The sequence below is a fragment of the Mytilus trossulus genome, chromosome 1, assembly GCF_036588685.1.
Source record: "Mytilus trossulus isolate FHL-02 chromosome 1, PNRI_Mtr1.1.1.hap1, whole genome shotgun sequence".
NCBI classification, from domain to species: Eukaryota; Metazoa; Mollusca; class Bivalvia; order Mytilida; family Mytilidae; genus Mytilus; species Mytilus trossulus.
This window is the reverse complement of record NC_086373.1, coordinates 109,356,617-109,372,821: the sequence shown is the minus strand read 5'-3', so window position 1 is coordinate 109,372,821 and position 16,205 is coordinate 109,356,617. Positions and strand designations below refer to the sequence as shown.

The following is a 16,205-nucleotide window of genomic DNA, read 5'->3' as shown; positions in this document are numbered from 1 at the left end:
GCTTACCTAAAAAATCTTCAACAAGGAGCCTTGGTCCCAAAAAAATGACTAGTGTATAACTATTCAAAGGGGAAAACAAACAGTTCTCTTTACGTCGGAACTAAACACATTTATTCTAAAAACAGTTGTTGGCATGACACGGGTTATGTTCTTCTCATATATGTTATGATGGTATGATACTAAACCCCTAATGGGAAGGATTGTGCCTGATGTTCCTATGATGAAATCATAATCTTTCAGTCAGTTTAATTGAAGTCTGGAGCTGGCATGTCAGTTAACTGCTAGTAGTCTGTTGTTATTTATGTATTATTGTCATTTTGTTTATTTTCTTTGGTTACATCTTCTGACATCAGACTCGGACTTCTCTTGAACTGAATTTTAATGTGCATATTGTTATAGGGTTGAGATCTCACAAACATATTTAACCCCGCCGCATTTTTGCGCCTGTCCAAAGTCAGGAGCCTCTGGCCTTTGTTAGTCTTGTATTATTTAAATTTTAGTTTCTTGTGTACAATTTGGAAATTAGTATGGCGTTCATTATCACTGAACTAGTATATATTTGTTTAGGGGCCAGCTGAAAGACGCCTCCGGGTTCGGGAATTTCTCGCTACATTGAAGACCTGTTGGTGACCTTCTGCTGTTGATTTTTTATTTTGGTCGGGTTGTTGTCTCTTTGACACATTCCCCATTTCCATTCTCAATTTTTCATATCTATATAAAAAAACTAAAACAAGAAACATTTATGAACCACATCAACAAATGACAACCACTGAACATGAGATTCCTTGCTTTGTTGGGTATTATATACATAAATGATAGTGTATTATAGTGATTTTCTCTTTATCTTGTATGTTATGATAATGACACATTTATTTTTCAGCAACCAGTGCAGATGGGTTCAATTTATACCTGGCAGACAGTAATCAACAGGTAAAAAATTACCTGCTTCAAATTGATATTATTTTATGTTTGCTTTTGGGTGGAAACATTTCATTACTTTACATATGTGACTGAAAATAAATTGATTTTAAAGGAGATCAAGGGGCAACAAAAACCAGTGAAATAGAAAAATTTCCATTTATATATGTTGTAATTCCAAATCCATTATGGTTAGTGTATGAGAAATGACATATCCTCCATGGAGGTTGATAGCCTTTGGAAGCAGCTCCTGATTAATGATACCATGTACCTTTGGGTCAGATTAAGATTATATCTAAGAATAGAAATAATATTCCAGTAATTGTACTGTAATCCAATAAACCAAAATAATGATGGAGAAAATACTTTTCTGTATGATTAACCACTCTAGCAGAAAGAAAAGGACTAGGTTACCATGGAAACTATTTTGAAAACAAATGTTATATTTTTTATTTGTAAAACAAAATGATTATAATCTGAAAAAGAAAAAGGAATCAGAATGTCTTTGTGGCATGTAGGAAATGTTTATTCACATATTTTTGAACCCTTCAAGAAATTATTAGAAACAAGCAAAAATTTCAAAGAGTTACATAGTTCTTAAAAAGAAAGTGCAAAACTATTTATATATAGCTCAAGTTATATCAGGTGAATTGAAATATCAAAGGCCTCAGCTGCTCAATTCATGTCCAGCCAATAAACTCAAACTCGCAAATTTGATTAATACTAAAATGTATATCAGAATTACAAAGTTTTCAATAGGAAACAAAATAGAGGAGATTAAGGGTGGGGGTGCTTGGGGCCACCATATGAAGCTACACATATGATAACTGCAGACATTTTACAAGTATTACTCTTAACTTTGACTTCCATGTTAGAATGTTATTATTCAATATTCTGATCTTGTAAATGGTCAGAACAAAATCATAGTTAATGCTGTTTTAAAAACATATTTACTGACAAAGGAAATAATATTTAGTTTGATTTAATGTAACCTAATTTGTATGTAAAGAAGATACATATTATTATGTAACTTTGCATGTTCTCATAATAAACACATTAATTATGGATGAATTAGTCAGTATATATGTGCCATGGGCAAATTCATTTATAGTTAACAAAATACCAGAATAGTTTTTAACAATTATTAAAACTGGCACTCTGAAGGACACAATCAAGTTAATTCACATCACACTGTCACATTACAGAAACTCATATATTTTTACAAAATCATATAAATTTTAGAAACACTTAGTGCCAGAATAAAAACTTTAAACTCAATACATCATTGATATAAACTTAAATGTTACAGAAAGGAAATACAATATAACAACTCTGTGATTGTGTCATTACAAGATACAGAGTCCTATAGCTGTGGAACTGTAGATCTAAGGGCATTCTGATATTTTTGACTATTTATGGACAAAGGACCTAAGAGCTACAGTTCCGAAGCTACATAATCCTACTTTTGTACATGAAGGCTGGGACTTAAGTTTTATTTTGGTACCTTATTTTATACTAAATGTTGCGTAGGGTTACTGTTACTTATAAAATACGTTGAAACATAAACCTAGAAGTTGTAATGGAACTATACATTAACTTTGAAGAGAACTAACAACAAGTCCAAACAGATCATTAATTAATCACTGTTTATGTCATGTCTTTAAAAAGATAATCCAAAGTAATTATCAAAAGCATGTACCTTAATAAGATAACCATTGAAGTATACTACTAAAACAGCTGAAACCTTTTTTCTGGAGGCAAATTTACCCAAACTGCCTATCATTAAAACAAAATAATAAAGATTCATTTATTTTTTTGTGGGTACAGTTTCTGTGGTTTGAGTTAAACTTGCAAATTTGTGGTTTCTCCCAGTCTGCATATATTCATATAGAAAATTTGTATTTCATTGAACATGAAATTTTTAGTTCCCCTGTGCCCATGAAATCCACAAAAATTTGTACCCATGATAACAATACCCACAGCAATTAATCTCATAAAAAATGGAAAACTGTCTTTATGGAAAAAAACTATCTAACTACATGGAATATAATGAGGTTGCTAATTTGTGGCGTTATAGTGCTGACAATGTAACAGATCAATATTATTGGCTGGTTATAAAGATAATTGTCTCTTGTTTTCACAGCTGTATCATCATAAAGTATCACCTATATCATCCAGCAGGTTAGTAAACCTATGGTACTATATGTTCTCAGGCTTGAAGGGTTCATGACTCAGTAATCTAAAGCTATTTATCGATTGACAGTACAATATTCTGTAATTCCACAGATATTCATGATAACTCTACATATACTTACAAATACAGACAAATACAAAATGAAATTATCACAATTCTTGTCCTCACCAATAAGGAATGTCTGTAATTCTACAGATATTCATAATAATTCTACATATATGATATACTTACAAATACAGACAAATACAGAATGAAATTATAATAATTCTTGACCTCACCAATAAGAAATGTCTGTAACAGAATGTCGTATTTGAAAATAATATTGCCTTCATGGTGACAATGATTAACATATTCTTTTCGAAAAACTAAAAATAAATTAAAGATTAAATAGTTTACACCAATGATTGGTGTGATTACTATTTATTATTTTCTCACAAGTGTAAGTCATTCTCATTTGTTATATTTATATTATGTTTCTGTATAGGGGAAGTCGTACAACAGACAGACCTTCTGAGGGATCGTATATTGGTAACATAGAAACTGGAACATCCCTACCATCTTATGTTGCCAAAACAAAAGATACAATCAGAACTAACCATGTTCAGGGGGTAGGTTCAATCAGGATACAATCATTTATTTAAGGTCTTGGATTGAATAAGTGAAAGCACTTCTAGAATTTTTCATGCTATTTTATTTATTCATCATAGCTATTTATAATAATGTACTTTACTAATGTGAGGGATGCATGAGTCTTAAATAAAAAAAAAATAGATTTCTTTATTAATTCATGAAAGATAAAGTCTTAATTTAAGGCCTCTGGCTTAAAAGGACCATAGATATTAAACCAATTAGAACCAACCATGCTGTAACTTTAGCTAATTTACAATAGAAATTTACTAATATCTGTTCAAGGGATGTGATAAAGATTGCACAGTTCCAATTATGTTTTGACTTTCTGAAAAAACTTCAAATAAGGTGTAATATTTATCTTTTTATTAGTGAATTCACTTTCATTATCAGGACATGAGGTTTCCAGCTGGCCTAGGTATAAAGATGGAGCACGTCCAGACTGTTCTAGCCATTCCAATATTACAGGAAGACTCAGGGGTGTTAGGTAAGTGTTCTAGCCATTCCAATATTATAAGAAGACTCAGGGGTGTTAGGTAGGTGTTCTAGCCATTCCAATATTACAGGAGACTAAGGGGTGTTAGGTAGGTGTTCTAGCCATTCCAATATTATAAGAAGACGCAGGGGTGTTAGGTAGGTGTTCTTGCCATTCCAATATTACAGGAAGACTAAGGGTTGTTAGGTAGGTGTTCTAGCCATTCCAATATTACAGGAAGACTCAAGGGGTGTTAGGTAGGTGTTCTAGCCATTCCAATATTACAGGAAGACTCAGGGGTGTTAGGTAGGTGTTCTAGCCATTCCAATATTACAAGAAGACTCAGGGGTGTTAGGTAGGTGTTCTAGCCATTCCAATATTACAAGAAGACTCAGGGGTGTTAGGTAGGTGTTCTAGCTATTCCAATATTACAGGAAGACTAAGGGTTGTTAGGTAGGTTTTCTAGCCATTCCAATATTACAAGAAGACTCTCGGGTGTTAGGTAGGTTTTGTTAAATCTTCAATTTCACCAGAAAACAGATGAGGTATGCAAGACACATGACTAAATATGAAGCAAAGGTTTAACACAAACATCTTAGCCTAAATCTACATAATAATCAAATATAGTTCCTCAACTTCCAAATCAAGTACATGTATGTCAATTTTATAGGTGATCGATATCTGATATTAACGTAAAAGATAAGAAGATGTGGTCTTATTGCCCATGAGACAACTCTCCACCAGAAACCATATGAAGTACAACATTAGCTACTATAGGTCTTCAACAAATAGTAAAACCCATTCTGTATGGAAAGATAATGATCTCACAATGTCAAAAGCAAAAAAAAAATCAAGTGAGAACTATAACAGCCTGATTAAAGTACAAATCAAGCAATAAACAAAAACAAATTTGATATACAGCATCAAATTAAGTTCTACATGTCTCTTTGCATTAGTCATAGTTTAATTTTAATATATGTTTTGTAGGTGTAATAGAACTTTACAGACAATTCAGTACCGACTCATTTACTCAAGAAGATGAAGAGGTAGGCATCAGACCTCTACAAGTTAAACTTAGATTGTCAGTTATACAAAGAGGGATAATTCATAATTCATAATATGATAAAAAAAGATCATGTTATGTGTTCCCAAAAGACACCTCTTATGATTCTTAAAACAATTTTCACTAAGTCATTATATAAGTGTAACCTGCAAACTTATTTTTTTATTTAAATACATGTCAGAATTGATTCCTTCATAACTCAGCCTAATTCATTTGTAATTCAACTTGTTATTCTGACTGAAGGTTTTAGAAGTGTTTTTTCTGAACAATTCTTATTTCTTTAAAGCATCCCTTATTTCTTCATTGGATCTAGTTACTTCGTAAGTCAAAAACGAAAAACTAAAACTTTTACCTCAAAAATTGTAACCATTGGGAATAAGTCAACCTCACTTTACATATACTCTGTTTAATTTACTATATCAGACATTGTCCTTTTAAATTCAGGGTAGTTTTTACAACTTTTAAAACATATATTAAATGCAAATACATAATGGCTTTGAAATTTAAACTAGAATAAAATGATAGAATAAAAGCTTGTTGACAAAAAGCTAAGTGAAAAATGAATTGATAAACATATTTGTTCCAAGATTTTATGTAGACTTTTAAAACTTTTGACTCCATGTGAAGTTAAAATAGGGTTTATATAAGGTAATGAATTCCATTCTATACAAACTGCATATTGCATTAATTTTGAATAGATATCTTATCAATATTTACAATGAGTTAAGCATCAAGGGCTAACATCGTTCTTTTTAACAAAATTTTAGCATATTCTTTCTAGATTTTTGTTTGAGCATGAAGTTGTTTAACATAATAAAATCAATTTAACATATGTAAATGTAATTTGATATGCAAACAAAATATGAATAAAGATATATAAATGTATTATTATGTATAAAATGTAATTGAATGTTGAATTCCATTGCTTTACAAGACCTGTTGGTGACCATCTGCTGTTGTTTTTTTATTTGGTCGGGTATTTGTCTCTTTGACACATTCCCCATTTCCATTCTCAATTTTATTATTATGTATAAGAAAAAGGGCAATATTAAAGATATATCAACAGACTCTTTGAAATCGTTAAACCAAAGATTTGTTTGAATAATGAGTTGCTGTCTCATTTACATTTACTGTAGATTCATTTATTTAACAGAAAATAATACTTTAAACAAATGTATAACTAAAATTAGTAGATAGTGTGATTGCCAATTATACAACTATCCACCAGAGCTTAACAGAAGTTGAAGTTAGCACTTATAGGCAACCTCACAGCCTTCAATAATGAGAAAATCCATATATAAGAGGCCCTGACATGAAGAAAAATGAGAAACAATTCAAGGGAGAAAAAACTAACAGCCAAGTTTGTAACAAAACTATTTTTGAAATACAAATATGGCAGATATGAACTGATGCAACCAATGGCATGACATTATTTCATCATGGTTTCAACCAATGGCATGACATTATTTCTTCATGTTGTCAACCAATGGCATGACATTATTTTATCATGGTTTTCAACCAATTGCATGACATTATTTCTACATGGTGTCAACCAATGGCATGACATTATTTTATCATGGTATCAACCAATGGCATGACATTATTTTATCATGGTGTCAACCAATGGCATGACATTATTTTATCATGGTATCAACCAATAGCATGACATTATTTTATCATGGTGTCAACCAATGGCATGACATTATTTTATCATGGTGTCAACCGATGGCATGACATTATTTCTTCATGGTGTCAACCAATGGCATGACATAATTTCGTTATGGTGTCAACGGATGGCATGACATTATTTCGTTATGGTGTCAACCAATGACTTAACATTATTTCATCATGGTGAACAAGCAATTAAATTACCCATCATCCTTTGCATATGTCAATTGATAATTTGTAAATAATATTTTTGTTTCTGTATAAAATGAGAATTCCATTGAATATTGTAATAGTGTAGTTTGTGTGCATGTTTCACTGTTGTGTGTTCTAGGTGACTGCTACATTGTTAGTCTGGGCTGATGTATGTGTGGAGTATGTGCAGGTAAACCTAAGTGTGCTCTATATATAACCATATGTGTGCTGTGTACTTTCTGCTTTAATCGATTAGAATAGCCAAATTGCATATTAATATTTTATTTTTGATTTCTCCTGAAACTATATAGTTGTAATGCATTTTGTAAAATAAATTGATCAATGAAATGGCGGCGGGGGGGGGGGGGGGGGGGGGTAGGTTTTGAGAGGTCCAATTACAGTGTGATGAATATTTCAACTTCTTTTCCCTTTATTTTTGAAAAAAGGTTAATATGCAATGTCTATATTTATTAGTCATATAGTTATACAGCTGTAATGAATAAATATATATTATGAAAAAAATGATGCTATACTTTCAAAATTATTTATCAGAAAGTATTTCTCTGTGATAATGAAGCCACCATTTACCTAAAATGTGTAAAGAAAATTCAGTTGAATTTAATTCACAGATAACAAGTTTTGGGACACAAAAGTAAGATATTTATGTGAATAAAGAAGTTACATTTAGCTTTTAATGTAAAACTCACGTTTCGTTCTTTGTATGTATTGTTCATTACAGCAGAATAGTTTTATGCATTTTCTATATCCCTGGTTTTGAGAGGTCCAATTACAGTGTGATGAATATTTCAACTTCTTTTCCCTTTATTTTTGAAAAAAGGTTAATATGCAATGTCTATATTTATTAGTCATATAGTTATACAGCTGTAATGAATAAATATATATTATGAAAAAAATGATGCTATACTTTCAAAATTATTTATCAGAAAGTATTTCTCTGTGATAATGAAGCCACCATTTACCTAAAATGTGTAAAGAAAATTCAATTGAATTTAATTCACAGATAACAAGTTTTGGGACACAAAAGTAAGATATTTATGTGAATAAAGAAGTTACATTTAGCTTTTAATGTAAAACTCACGTTTCGTTCTTTGTATGTATTGTTCATTACAGCAGAATAGTTTTCTGCATTTTCTATATCCCTGAGAGTGTTATATATATTTAATGCACTGATATATGTCCTGCTTTGCACTTTTCTAATTTTTGCATAGTGGTATTAATTCAAGCACATAAATCATGTTTTAAATTGCAGCAAACATGTTTTGACTAATGATTTCTGCTTTAGATTGCAGCTAACATGATTTTCTGGGGGAGCTTTGCTGTCTATTTTATAGAGGTAGTATATCATGTTGTCTGGCTGCATGAGTCTACCATGGAGTAATGTTACACCCTTGTTAATCTGTATCATTTTATGTTCACCATCTATTGCAACCAGCTTTTATTTAAAGCTTCATGCCTGATTCCTAGTATTTGGGGGCTAATCTAGAAATAAATGTCAAATGGGTTGAAGGCACAATTTTGTCTATTCAAATTTTTCTATGAAGCTAAAAATCATTTTTTTCTCATCTTGACAAGACTTCAGTGTTGTGTTTTTCATCTGCAATGTCACCTTGAATGAGTTTGCATTTGAATAGGTCAGTTCATATGGAAGCCATTAATAGAGGTAGGTGAAGGATATATGGTATGCAGTTATTGTTAAAGCATTTGCACATTTCATTTCTGTAGATATTATTTGCCCCCTCCCCCATAGTCTTGGTTTATTGACTTTTAAGTTTTTGCTTAGTTTTATAAAGTTTTGATTGGCTCAGTTTAATGGAAACCAATAGTGATAGATCAATGATATTTGGTATAGGGTTGTTTTAGCATTGACAGATTACATTTCCATGGTGGTTAATTGGCACCTTCACCTAACTAATGGTCTATCAGACATTAAAACTCTTGCATAGTTGACACTTTAAAGCTTGTGATTAAGTCAGATCAATATGACAAACAAACTACTAATGGTAAAGTAATGATAGTTGGTATACAGTTGTATCAAAATTTGCATGTCTCAGTTTCATGCAGATTGTATTACCTGACAACCAGGGTCATCATGGTTCATTGACTTTCAAACTTTCAATAATGATTAGTTTTAGCATTTTCATTTGTATTGAGATAATTTGACCCCACACCTTTATTTCTGGTTCGTTGACTTTGAATGTTTTAGAAAGTTTATATGTTAAAGTGTATGCTATTTTGATCTCAACATTTGCACTATTATAATCATACTTGCATAAAGCCAGTACCAGTGACAGATCGAGCACTTTTCATAAGGGGGGCACTCTGCAGTCATGCTTCAGTGATTCCCTATATAATCAACCAAATTTTCCCCAAAAAAGGACCCCCCACCATCCCCCTGGATCTGCCTATGAGTACATATTTATGTGTCAACAGTGTATTTCCAGATAAGTTATTCATACTTCTCATATATATATAAAAAAGTATCCTAAAAATATATAATTATAAAAAAGTGCCTCTCAACCCCCTTGTCGCTTTATTTCTAGAATAAGCAAGTTGTAATGTTATATCCTTGCTCAATAATTCATAAAATATTTGTTTACCAAATTACATGAACACAACTCTGAGAAAACTACTTTTTAGTTCTAAAGAAACATTACTGTCAGGTGTCTTGACAGCTTATATATATTTTTATTGAAACTTTCATTGAAAGAATTTTGAATAAAATTAATTTAAGTATTTTCAAAGTAAAGATTTGTAGATAAAAATGTTTTTTGGTAAAAAGAGTTTCTATTTTATCATGTAAAATATGTTATTCTTGTGGAAGAAATTCAATAATTGTTAAATATTGCTTTACTTTACTGAAATAGAAGTCAACTGGATAAAACATAGGATGACTAAATGTCTGATTATTAAAAGAGAATTGTCTTTATGCTTATAATGATCAAGTTGTTTTTCTTATTAAGGATAATTTTAGATAAATTGAAAATTTAGATAATATTTGGTAACTACTAGTATTTCATTTGAGAGAAGCAAATAGGTTTCAGACTGTGTATTTCAGGTAACCTTTATACAGATGTTTTGTAGTATATATCCTTATCATTTTACATGTATTATAGTGTGTTATTATATATATTATTACAGATGTATAATAGTATGATGAGACAAAGAAAATTAAACGATTTCTTGTTAGCAGTCACAAAGTAAGTTCTGAAACATTTTATTGTTTTTAAGACATTCAGGTTTGAACATTTTCATGCCCCATTTATGGGCATTATGTTTTCTGGTCTGTGCTTCCGTCTGTTCGTTCGTTTGTCCGTCTGTTTGTCCATCCGTCTGTCCTGCTTCTAGTTAAAGTTTTGGTCAAGGTAGTATTTGATTAAGTTGAAGTCCCATCAACTTGAAACTTAGTATACATGATATTTCCTATGATATGATCTTTCTAATTTTAATGCCAAATTAGAAATTTCCCCAAGTTTTCACGGTCCATTGAATGTAGAAAATGATAATGCGGATGTGGCATCCGTGTACTGGGAACACATTCTTGTTTATATATGTAGATGTTTATGAATGTTTTTAGCTACATTTGACAATACATGGTAACCAAAAGTTAAAAAAAAATACACAAATATAAAATTTACATGTTGTTGTACAACATTAAATTATAACAATATATAAAAATCAGGATAATGCAGGGATATTCACACTCATAGGTCAACAACAAACTGACAATGCCATTGCAAAATACATGAACAGTTGTTCAACAAAACACAAAAAGAGCGAAGAATGAGCAACACAAACCCTGGGTTAGCAGATCCAGCTCCACATGTGACATCTGTCATTTTGCTCCTTTAAAGTATGTTTATTAGAATTTCAAGTGATAAAAGGCATCACAAAACAGCTTTAAGCTATAAACTTGTAATTTTTTTGTTTGTTTTATAGGTCAATATTTCAAGACATAGTCAGCATGGATACAGTTATTATGAAAATTATGGTAAGTAGCAAACTGTAATCTCTCAAATATTTGACATGAAAATTTGTCATATATTCACAATAGTGCAGACCTTTTCAATTATCTAGTACCCATTCAGTATTTCTTAAATTTTGCTATTTTATACATGTACCTGTTTTCAGTACTGTTAAATCTGTTTTGTGCAATTTGCTGTTTTACAAGGCAATCTTTGCTTACATAAACTATGTTCTAAATAGCTGAGCTATGAAATTTATATTGAGAACTTTTCAGATATTGTAGTTGAATTCCCATTGGTTTAATACTAGATACTGTGGATTCATTTATTTTCCTTGGTACCAATTTTCATGAATTGAGTAAAACTTGTATATTTGTGGATATTTAATTTAGTGGTTTTGGCCAAGTCTGCATACATTTCTTTAGAAAAAAATTATTTTGTTTCCCCTGTACCCAAGAAATCCACAAAAAATAGTATCCAACAGATATTAATGAATTTACAGTAATCAAGGGATTTTTTCATTTTCAGAATTATGCTAAAAAACTAGTGAATGCTGACAGAGCATCATTGTTTCTCCTAGACACAAAAACTACTGAATTATATGCTCGAATATTTGATACGGGTAAAGAACATGTTCCACAGAAAGAAATTAGGTAAGAAAATCTGTTTATAGCCTTGTGAAACACATGGGTTTTTTGTTCATCTCTTCACACTTTCTAAAATCTACAAGCAAAAACCAAGGACTGGATTTCATTAAAACTTTAGAATTCTTCAGTGCATTTTCTGCCTGTATGGGACATTGTATTGCATATGCCATAGCCAAAATTTTGTTTGTTTTTTTAAGTCTGACACATATTTTTGCTACTATGCTTTCCCATTAACAGATATATGTTTTTGTTTCAGATTTCCTATGGACAAGGGTGTAGCTGGTCATGTTGCCTCCACTGGGCAGGTGCTAAATATAACTGATGCCTATAATGATGGAAGGTTCAACAGGTAAGTCACATGACCTCCACTGGGCAGGTGCTAAATATAACTGATGCCTATAATGATGGAAGGTTCAACAGGTAAGTCACATGACCTCCACTGGGCAGGTGCTAAATATTACTGATGCCTATAATGATGGAAGGTTCAACAGGTAAGTCACATGACCTCCACAATATTTATGATACATTGTACATTGTACATAATAAGGAATGTTATTTTGCTTCGATGATGTCAGTGTATTTATTATGTTTATAGATTGGTTATTATAATCCCAAAACTAATTTACATAATGGAAATTTAGGCAATAGCAATACACTGGAATGCCCTCAACGGTCATCCGCTGTAAAAAGGACAAAAAGAATTACCACAAATATTTGAGAGTCCAACAGAACACATCAAACCTGTCCAAAACTTAACTCATTTATAAAAATAGACCTACATGACAACACAAGATCAGGATATAGCAATGATTACCTGATATAAACCTGAATGACAACACATAGTACTCAATACTTGTTTGCTCTTTACCAAAAATATCTTGTCATGGTAATTACTGTTATATTTGGTGGCAATTGTAGTCTTTAGTTATACAAATTTATAAATGATTTCCACTTTACCACATACATATACATGTAAATAAAACTGAGCTTTTGCAGCTGCTCATGAGCTCAACAGTTTGTGTAAGTCTTCAACACATATCTTACATTCTACAGTCCTTGTTGATAGACACTTATATATATTTATTATTATTACAGGGAAGTTGATATGCAGACAGGGTACAGAACAAAGTCTATATTGTGTATGCCTATTTATATAAGAGGGAGGTTAGTCAACAGTTAATATTCTTGTATTTGTTTACATAGAAGAATGAAAAAAAACACTGAATATGAAAACTGTCAATCCGACAACTATTCAGCAGAGTTCAAATGGACAGTAACATAAGCAACTATTAGGACACTGTATGGCTTTCAACCATGAGCAAGACCCATACTCTATTGTCTAAAAGTCCCATACAAAACCATAAACAAAAATTGAATATGACAGACAGCAACCAACAACAACATAGAGTCACAGGCTTCAGGCATGTAGTAAGTGGTGAACTCACCACTAAAATAGGAAGTTGCTGTTAGAGCACAACATCAAGACAAACTAACATTTAGTTAGAAATGGCATGACTCCATAGATTGATATAAAACACAAGAAAGAGTGAACACAGAATCAAAAGACACAATTAAGTACTGATATGAAAATGTTCACAGTGACTGAAAGACAGTTCAAAACCAATTACAACTAACAAGTAAATCATGTTCTATCAAACTAAATTATCAATCAGTATACATCTACCAGATTTAGTGTAAATTCATGATAAATTGTCCTCAGAAAAACTTCATCTAATTTGCAATATGTTGTATGACATTAGAGGAGTAAAATTATGGATATTTGTTTGACTCTGAAATAGCAGTATTTACCACCTATTTTCATCTTATATGATAAGTAAATTTAGCAACAAAAGATGATAATGTGTGGATATTAGTGACTACTGATAATTTCTTTTATTTCAGTATAATTGGTGTTGTACAGATGGTCAATAAAAAGGAAGGCACATTTACAATGGCTGATGAAGAATCATTTGAAACATTTGCTATATACTGTGGACTTGCCTTACATCATGCCAAGGTATGATACCAACAAAAGAAAACAAAAAAATGATTTATTATAGGATTAAACACATTTTTTCTAGAGGTTATTGATGTGTAAACCGGGGTGATTAACTCACAAACTGAAAAAAGTCGAAGGACTTTTATGTAAAGTTTGTGAGTAAGAGCCCCGGTTTACACATCAATAACCTCTAGAAATAATGTGTTTAATACTTATAATTCTTCAGCCGACCATACAGGATTATTAATTAACAGTATTACTTTGATGGCTACTATATGCACCATCAGAAGCACAATGGCATGTCGTAACTAAGGAGTACGTCACCATCTTGACTTTCTAAAAAACTTAAATGTTCGATAAATGCAACAGAATCTTAAATGAACTAGCACCTACCTCAAAAACTTCATTTAAATTATATACTATCCGAATTTGAAGAATACAAGTAACGAAATAATCTTTCGTCTGAAAGTTTTCAATCGTATGACGTCCTGTTTTGCTTTGACGAAAATTCGCCAAATCATTCGTGAAATTTGCCGTAATTTTATTTTTATACATTTTCGAAGGTTTAGTGCATTTATTTTATTTCTTTTTATTGGATTAAATATACATTAGAATATAAACAACTGTTATGCAATTGTTTTATAATTTCAACTTGCTGAAAATCCCAGTATCCCTGCAAGAATGTAAATCATGCATGATTAGATTACAAAAGTAGTTTCGGAAACATGGTTTATCGAAGTGTAAACCAAGAGAAAAATTCTAATTGACCAATCCAATTCAAGTATTTATAGATATGCAAATGAGATAAGAATTATAACAGATTGTTTTGGAATATTATTGTTAATTTAATAATTAACAAAATTCTAGAGTCTGCATCATATATTTTAATTGGTAGATATTCTGCCAAATCAAAATTTTAATTGGACCTACAATACATTAAACATTAATATATTGTTGATTTGACCTTTACAGTTGTATGTGATTTGACCTTTTGTTTACAGTTGTATGTGATTTGACCTTTACAGTTGTATGTGATTTGACCTTTTGTTTACAGTTGTATGACAAGATAAGACGATCAGAACAGAAATATAAAGTGGCATTAGAAGTTTTGTCATATCACGCTCAATGTACCGATGACGAGTACAAAATTATCAAATCTACACCGTTTCCAGATAATATACCAGGAATTATTGAGTAAGTATTTAACTGTAATTATACGTTTCCAGATAATATACCAGGAATTATTGAGTAAGTATTTAACTGTAATTATACGTTTCCAGATAATATACCAGGAATTATTGAGTAAGTATTTAACTGTAATTATACGTTTCCAGATAATATACCAGGAGTTATTGAGTAAGTATTTAACAGCAATTATACGTTTCCAGATAATATACCAGGAATTATTGAGTAAGTATTTAACAGCAATTATACGTTTCCAGATAATATACCAGGAATTATTGAGTAAGTATTTAACTGTAATTATACGTTTCCAGATAATATACCAGGAATTATTGAGTAAGTATTTAACTGTAATTATACGTTTCCAGATAATATACCAGGAATTATTGAGTAAGTATTTAACAGCAATTATACGTTTCCAGATAATATACCAGGAATTATTGAGTAAGTATTTAACAGCAATTATACGTTTCCAGATAATATACCAGGAATTATTGAGTAAGTATTTAACTGTAATTATACGTTTCCAGATAATATACCAGGAATTATTGAGTAAGTATTTAACTGTAATTATACGTTTCCAGATAATATACCAGGAATTATTGAGTAAGTATTTAACTGTAATTATACGTTTCCAGATAATATACCAGGAATTATTGAGTAAGTATTTAACTGCAATTATACGTTTCCAGATAATATACCAGGAATTATTGAGTAAGTATTTAACTGTAATTATACGTTTCCAGATAATATACCAGGAATTATTGAGTAAGTATTTAACTGCAATTATACGTTTCCAGATAATATACCAGGAATTATTGAGTAAGTATTTAACTGCAATTATACGTTTCCAGATAATATACCAGGAATTATTGAGTAAGTATTTAACTGCAATTATACGTTTCCAGATAATATACCAGGAATTATTGAGTAAGTATTTAACTGTAATTATACGTTTCCAGATAATATACCAGGAATTATTGAGTAAGTATTTAACTGTAATTATACGTTTCCAGATAATATACCAGGAATTATTGAGTAAGTATTTAACTGTAATTATACGTTTCCAGATAATATACCAGGAATTATTGAGTAAGTATTTAACTGTAATTATACGTTTCCAGATAATATACCAGGAATTATTGAGTAAGTATTTAACTGTAATTATACGTTTCCAGAATTATTGAGTAAGTATTTAACTGTAATTATACGTTTCCAGATAATATACCAGGAATTATTGAGTAAGTATTTAACAGC

General features: G+C 30.8%; 1 protein-coding gene across 12 annotated transcripts in view; it reads left to right on the top strand.

Moving 5' to 3' along the window:
- The window catches only part of LOC134697203 (probable 3',5'-cyclic phosphodiesterase pde-5), an 87,435-nt gene that overhangs the window by 41,683 nt on the left and 29,547 nt on the right, over positions 1 to 16,205 (top strand). For 10 of the 12 annotated variants that reach the window (XM_063559319.1, XM_063559309.1, XM_063559347.1 and 7 more), the window contains 14 exons: positions 881 to 930; positions 3,062 to 3,099; positions 3,597 to 3,720; positions 4,133 to 4,226; positions 5,202 to 5,260; positions 7,277 to 7,327; positions 8,441 to 8,491; positions 10,297 to 10,355; positions 11,095 to 11,146; positions 11,649 to 11,773; positions 12,024 to 12,116; positions 12,863 to 12,931; positions 13,670 to 13,784; positions 14,821 to 14,960. In XM_063559319.1, the coding sequence (XP_063415389.1) occupies positions 881 to 930; positions 3,062 to 3,099; positions 3,597 to 3,720; positions 4,133 to 4,226; positions 5,202 to 5,260; positions 7,277 to 7,327; positions 8,441 to 8,491; positions 10,297 to 10,355; positions 11,095 to 11,146; positions 11,649 to 11,773; positions 12,024 to 12,116; positions 12,863 to 12,931; positions 13,670 to 13,784; positions 14,821 to 14,960 (1,120 nt within the window). The remainder of the gene's footprint in view (positions 1 to 880; positions 931 to 3,061; positions 3,100 to 3,596; positions 3,721 to 4,132; positions 4,227 to 5,201; positions 5,261 to 7,276; positions 7,328 to 8,440; positions 8,492 to 10,296; positions 10,356 to 11,094; positions 11,147 to 11,648; positions 11,774 to 12,023; positions 12,117 to 12,862; positions 12,932 to 13,669; positions 13,785 to 14,820; positions 14,961 to 16,205) is intronic. The other 2 variants (XM_063559363.1, XM_063559354.1) reach the window with 2 other exon arrangements.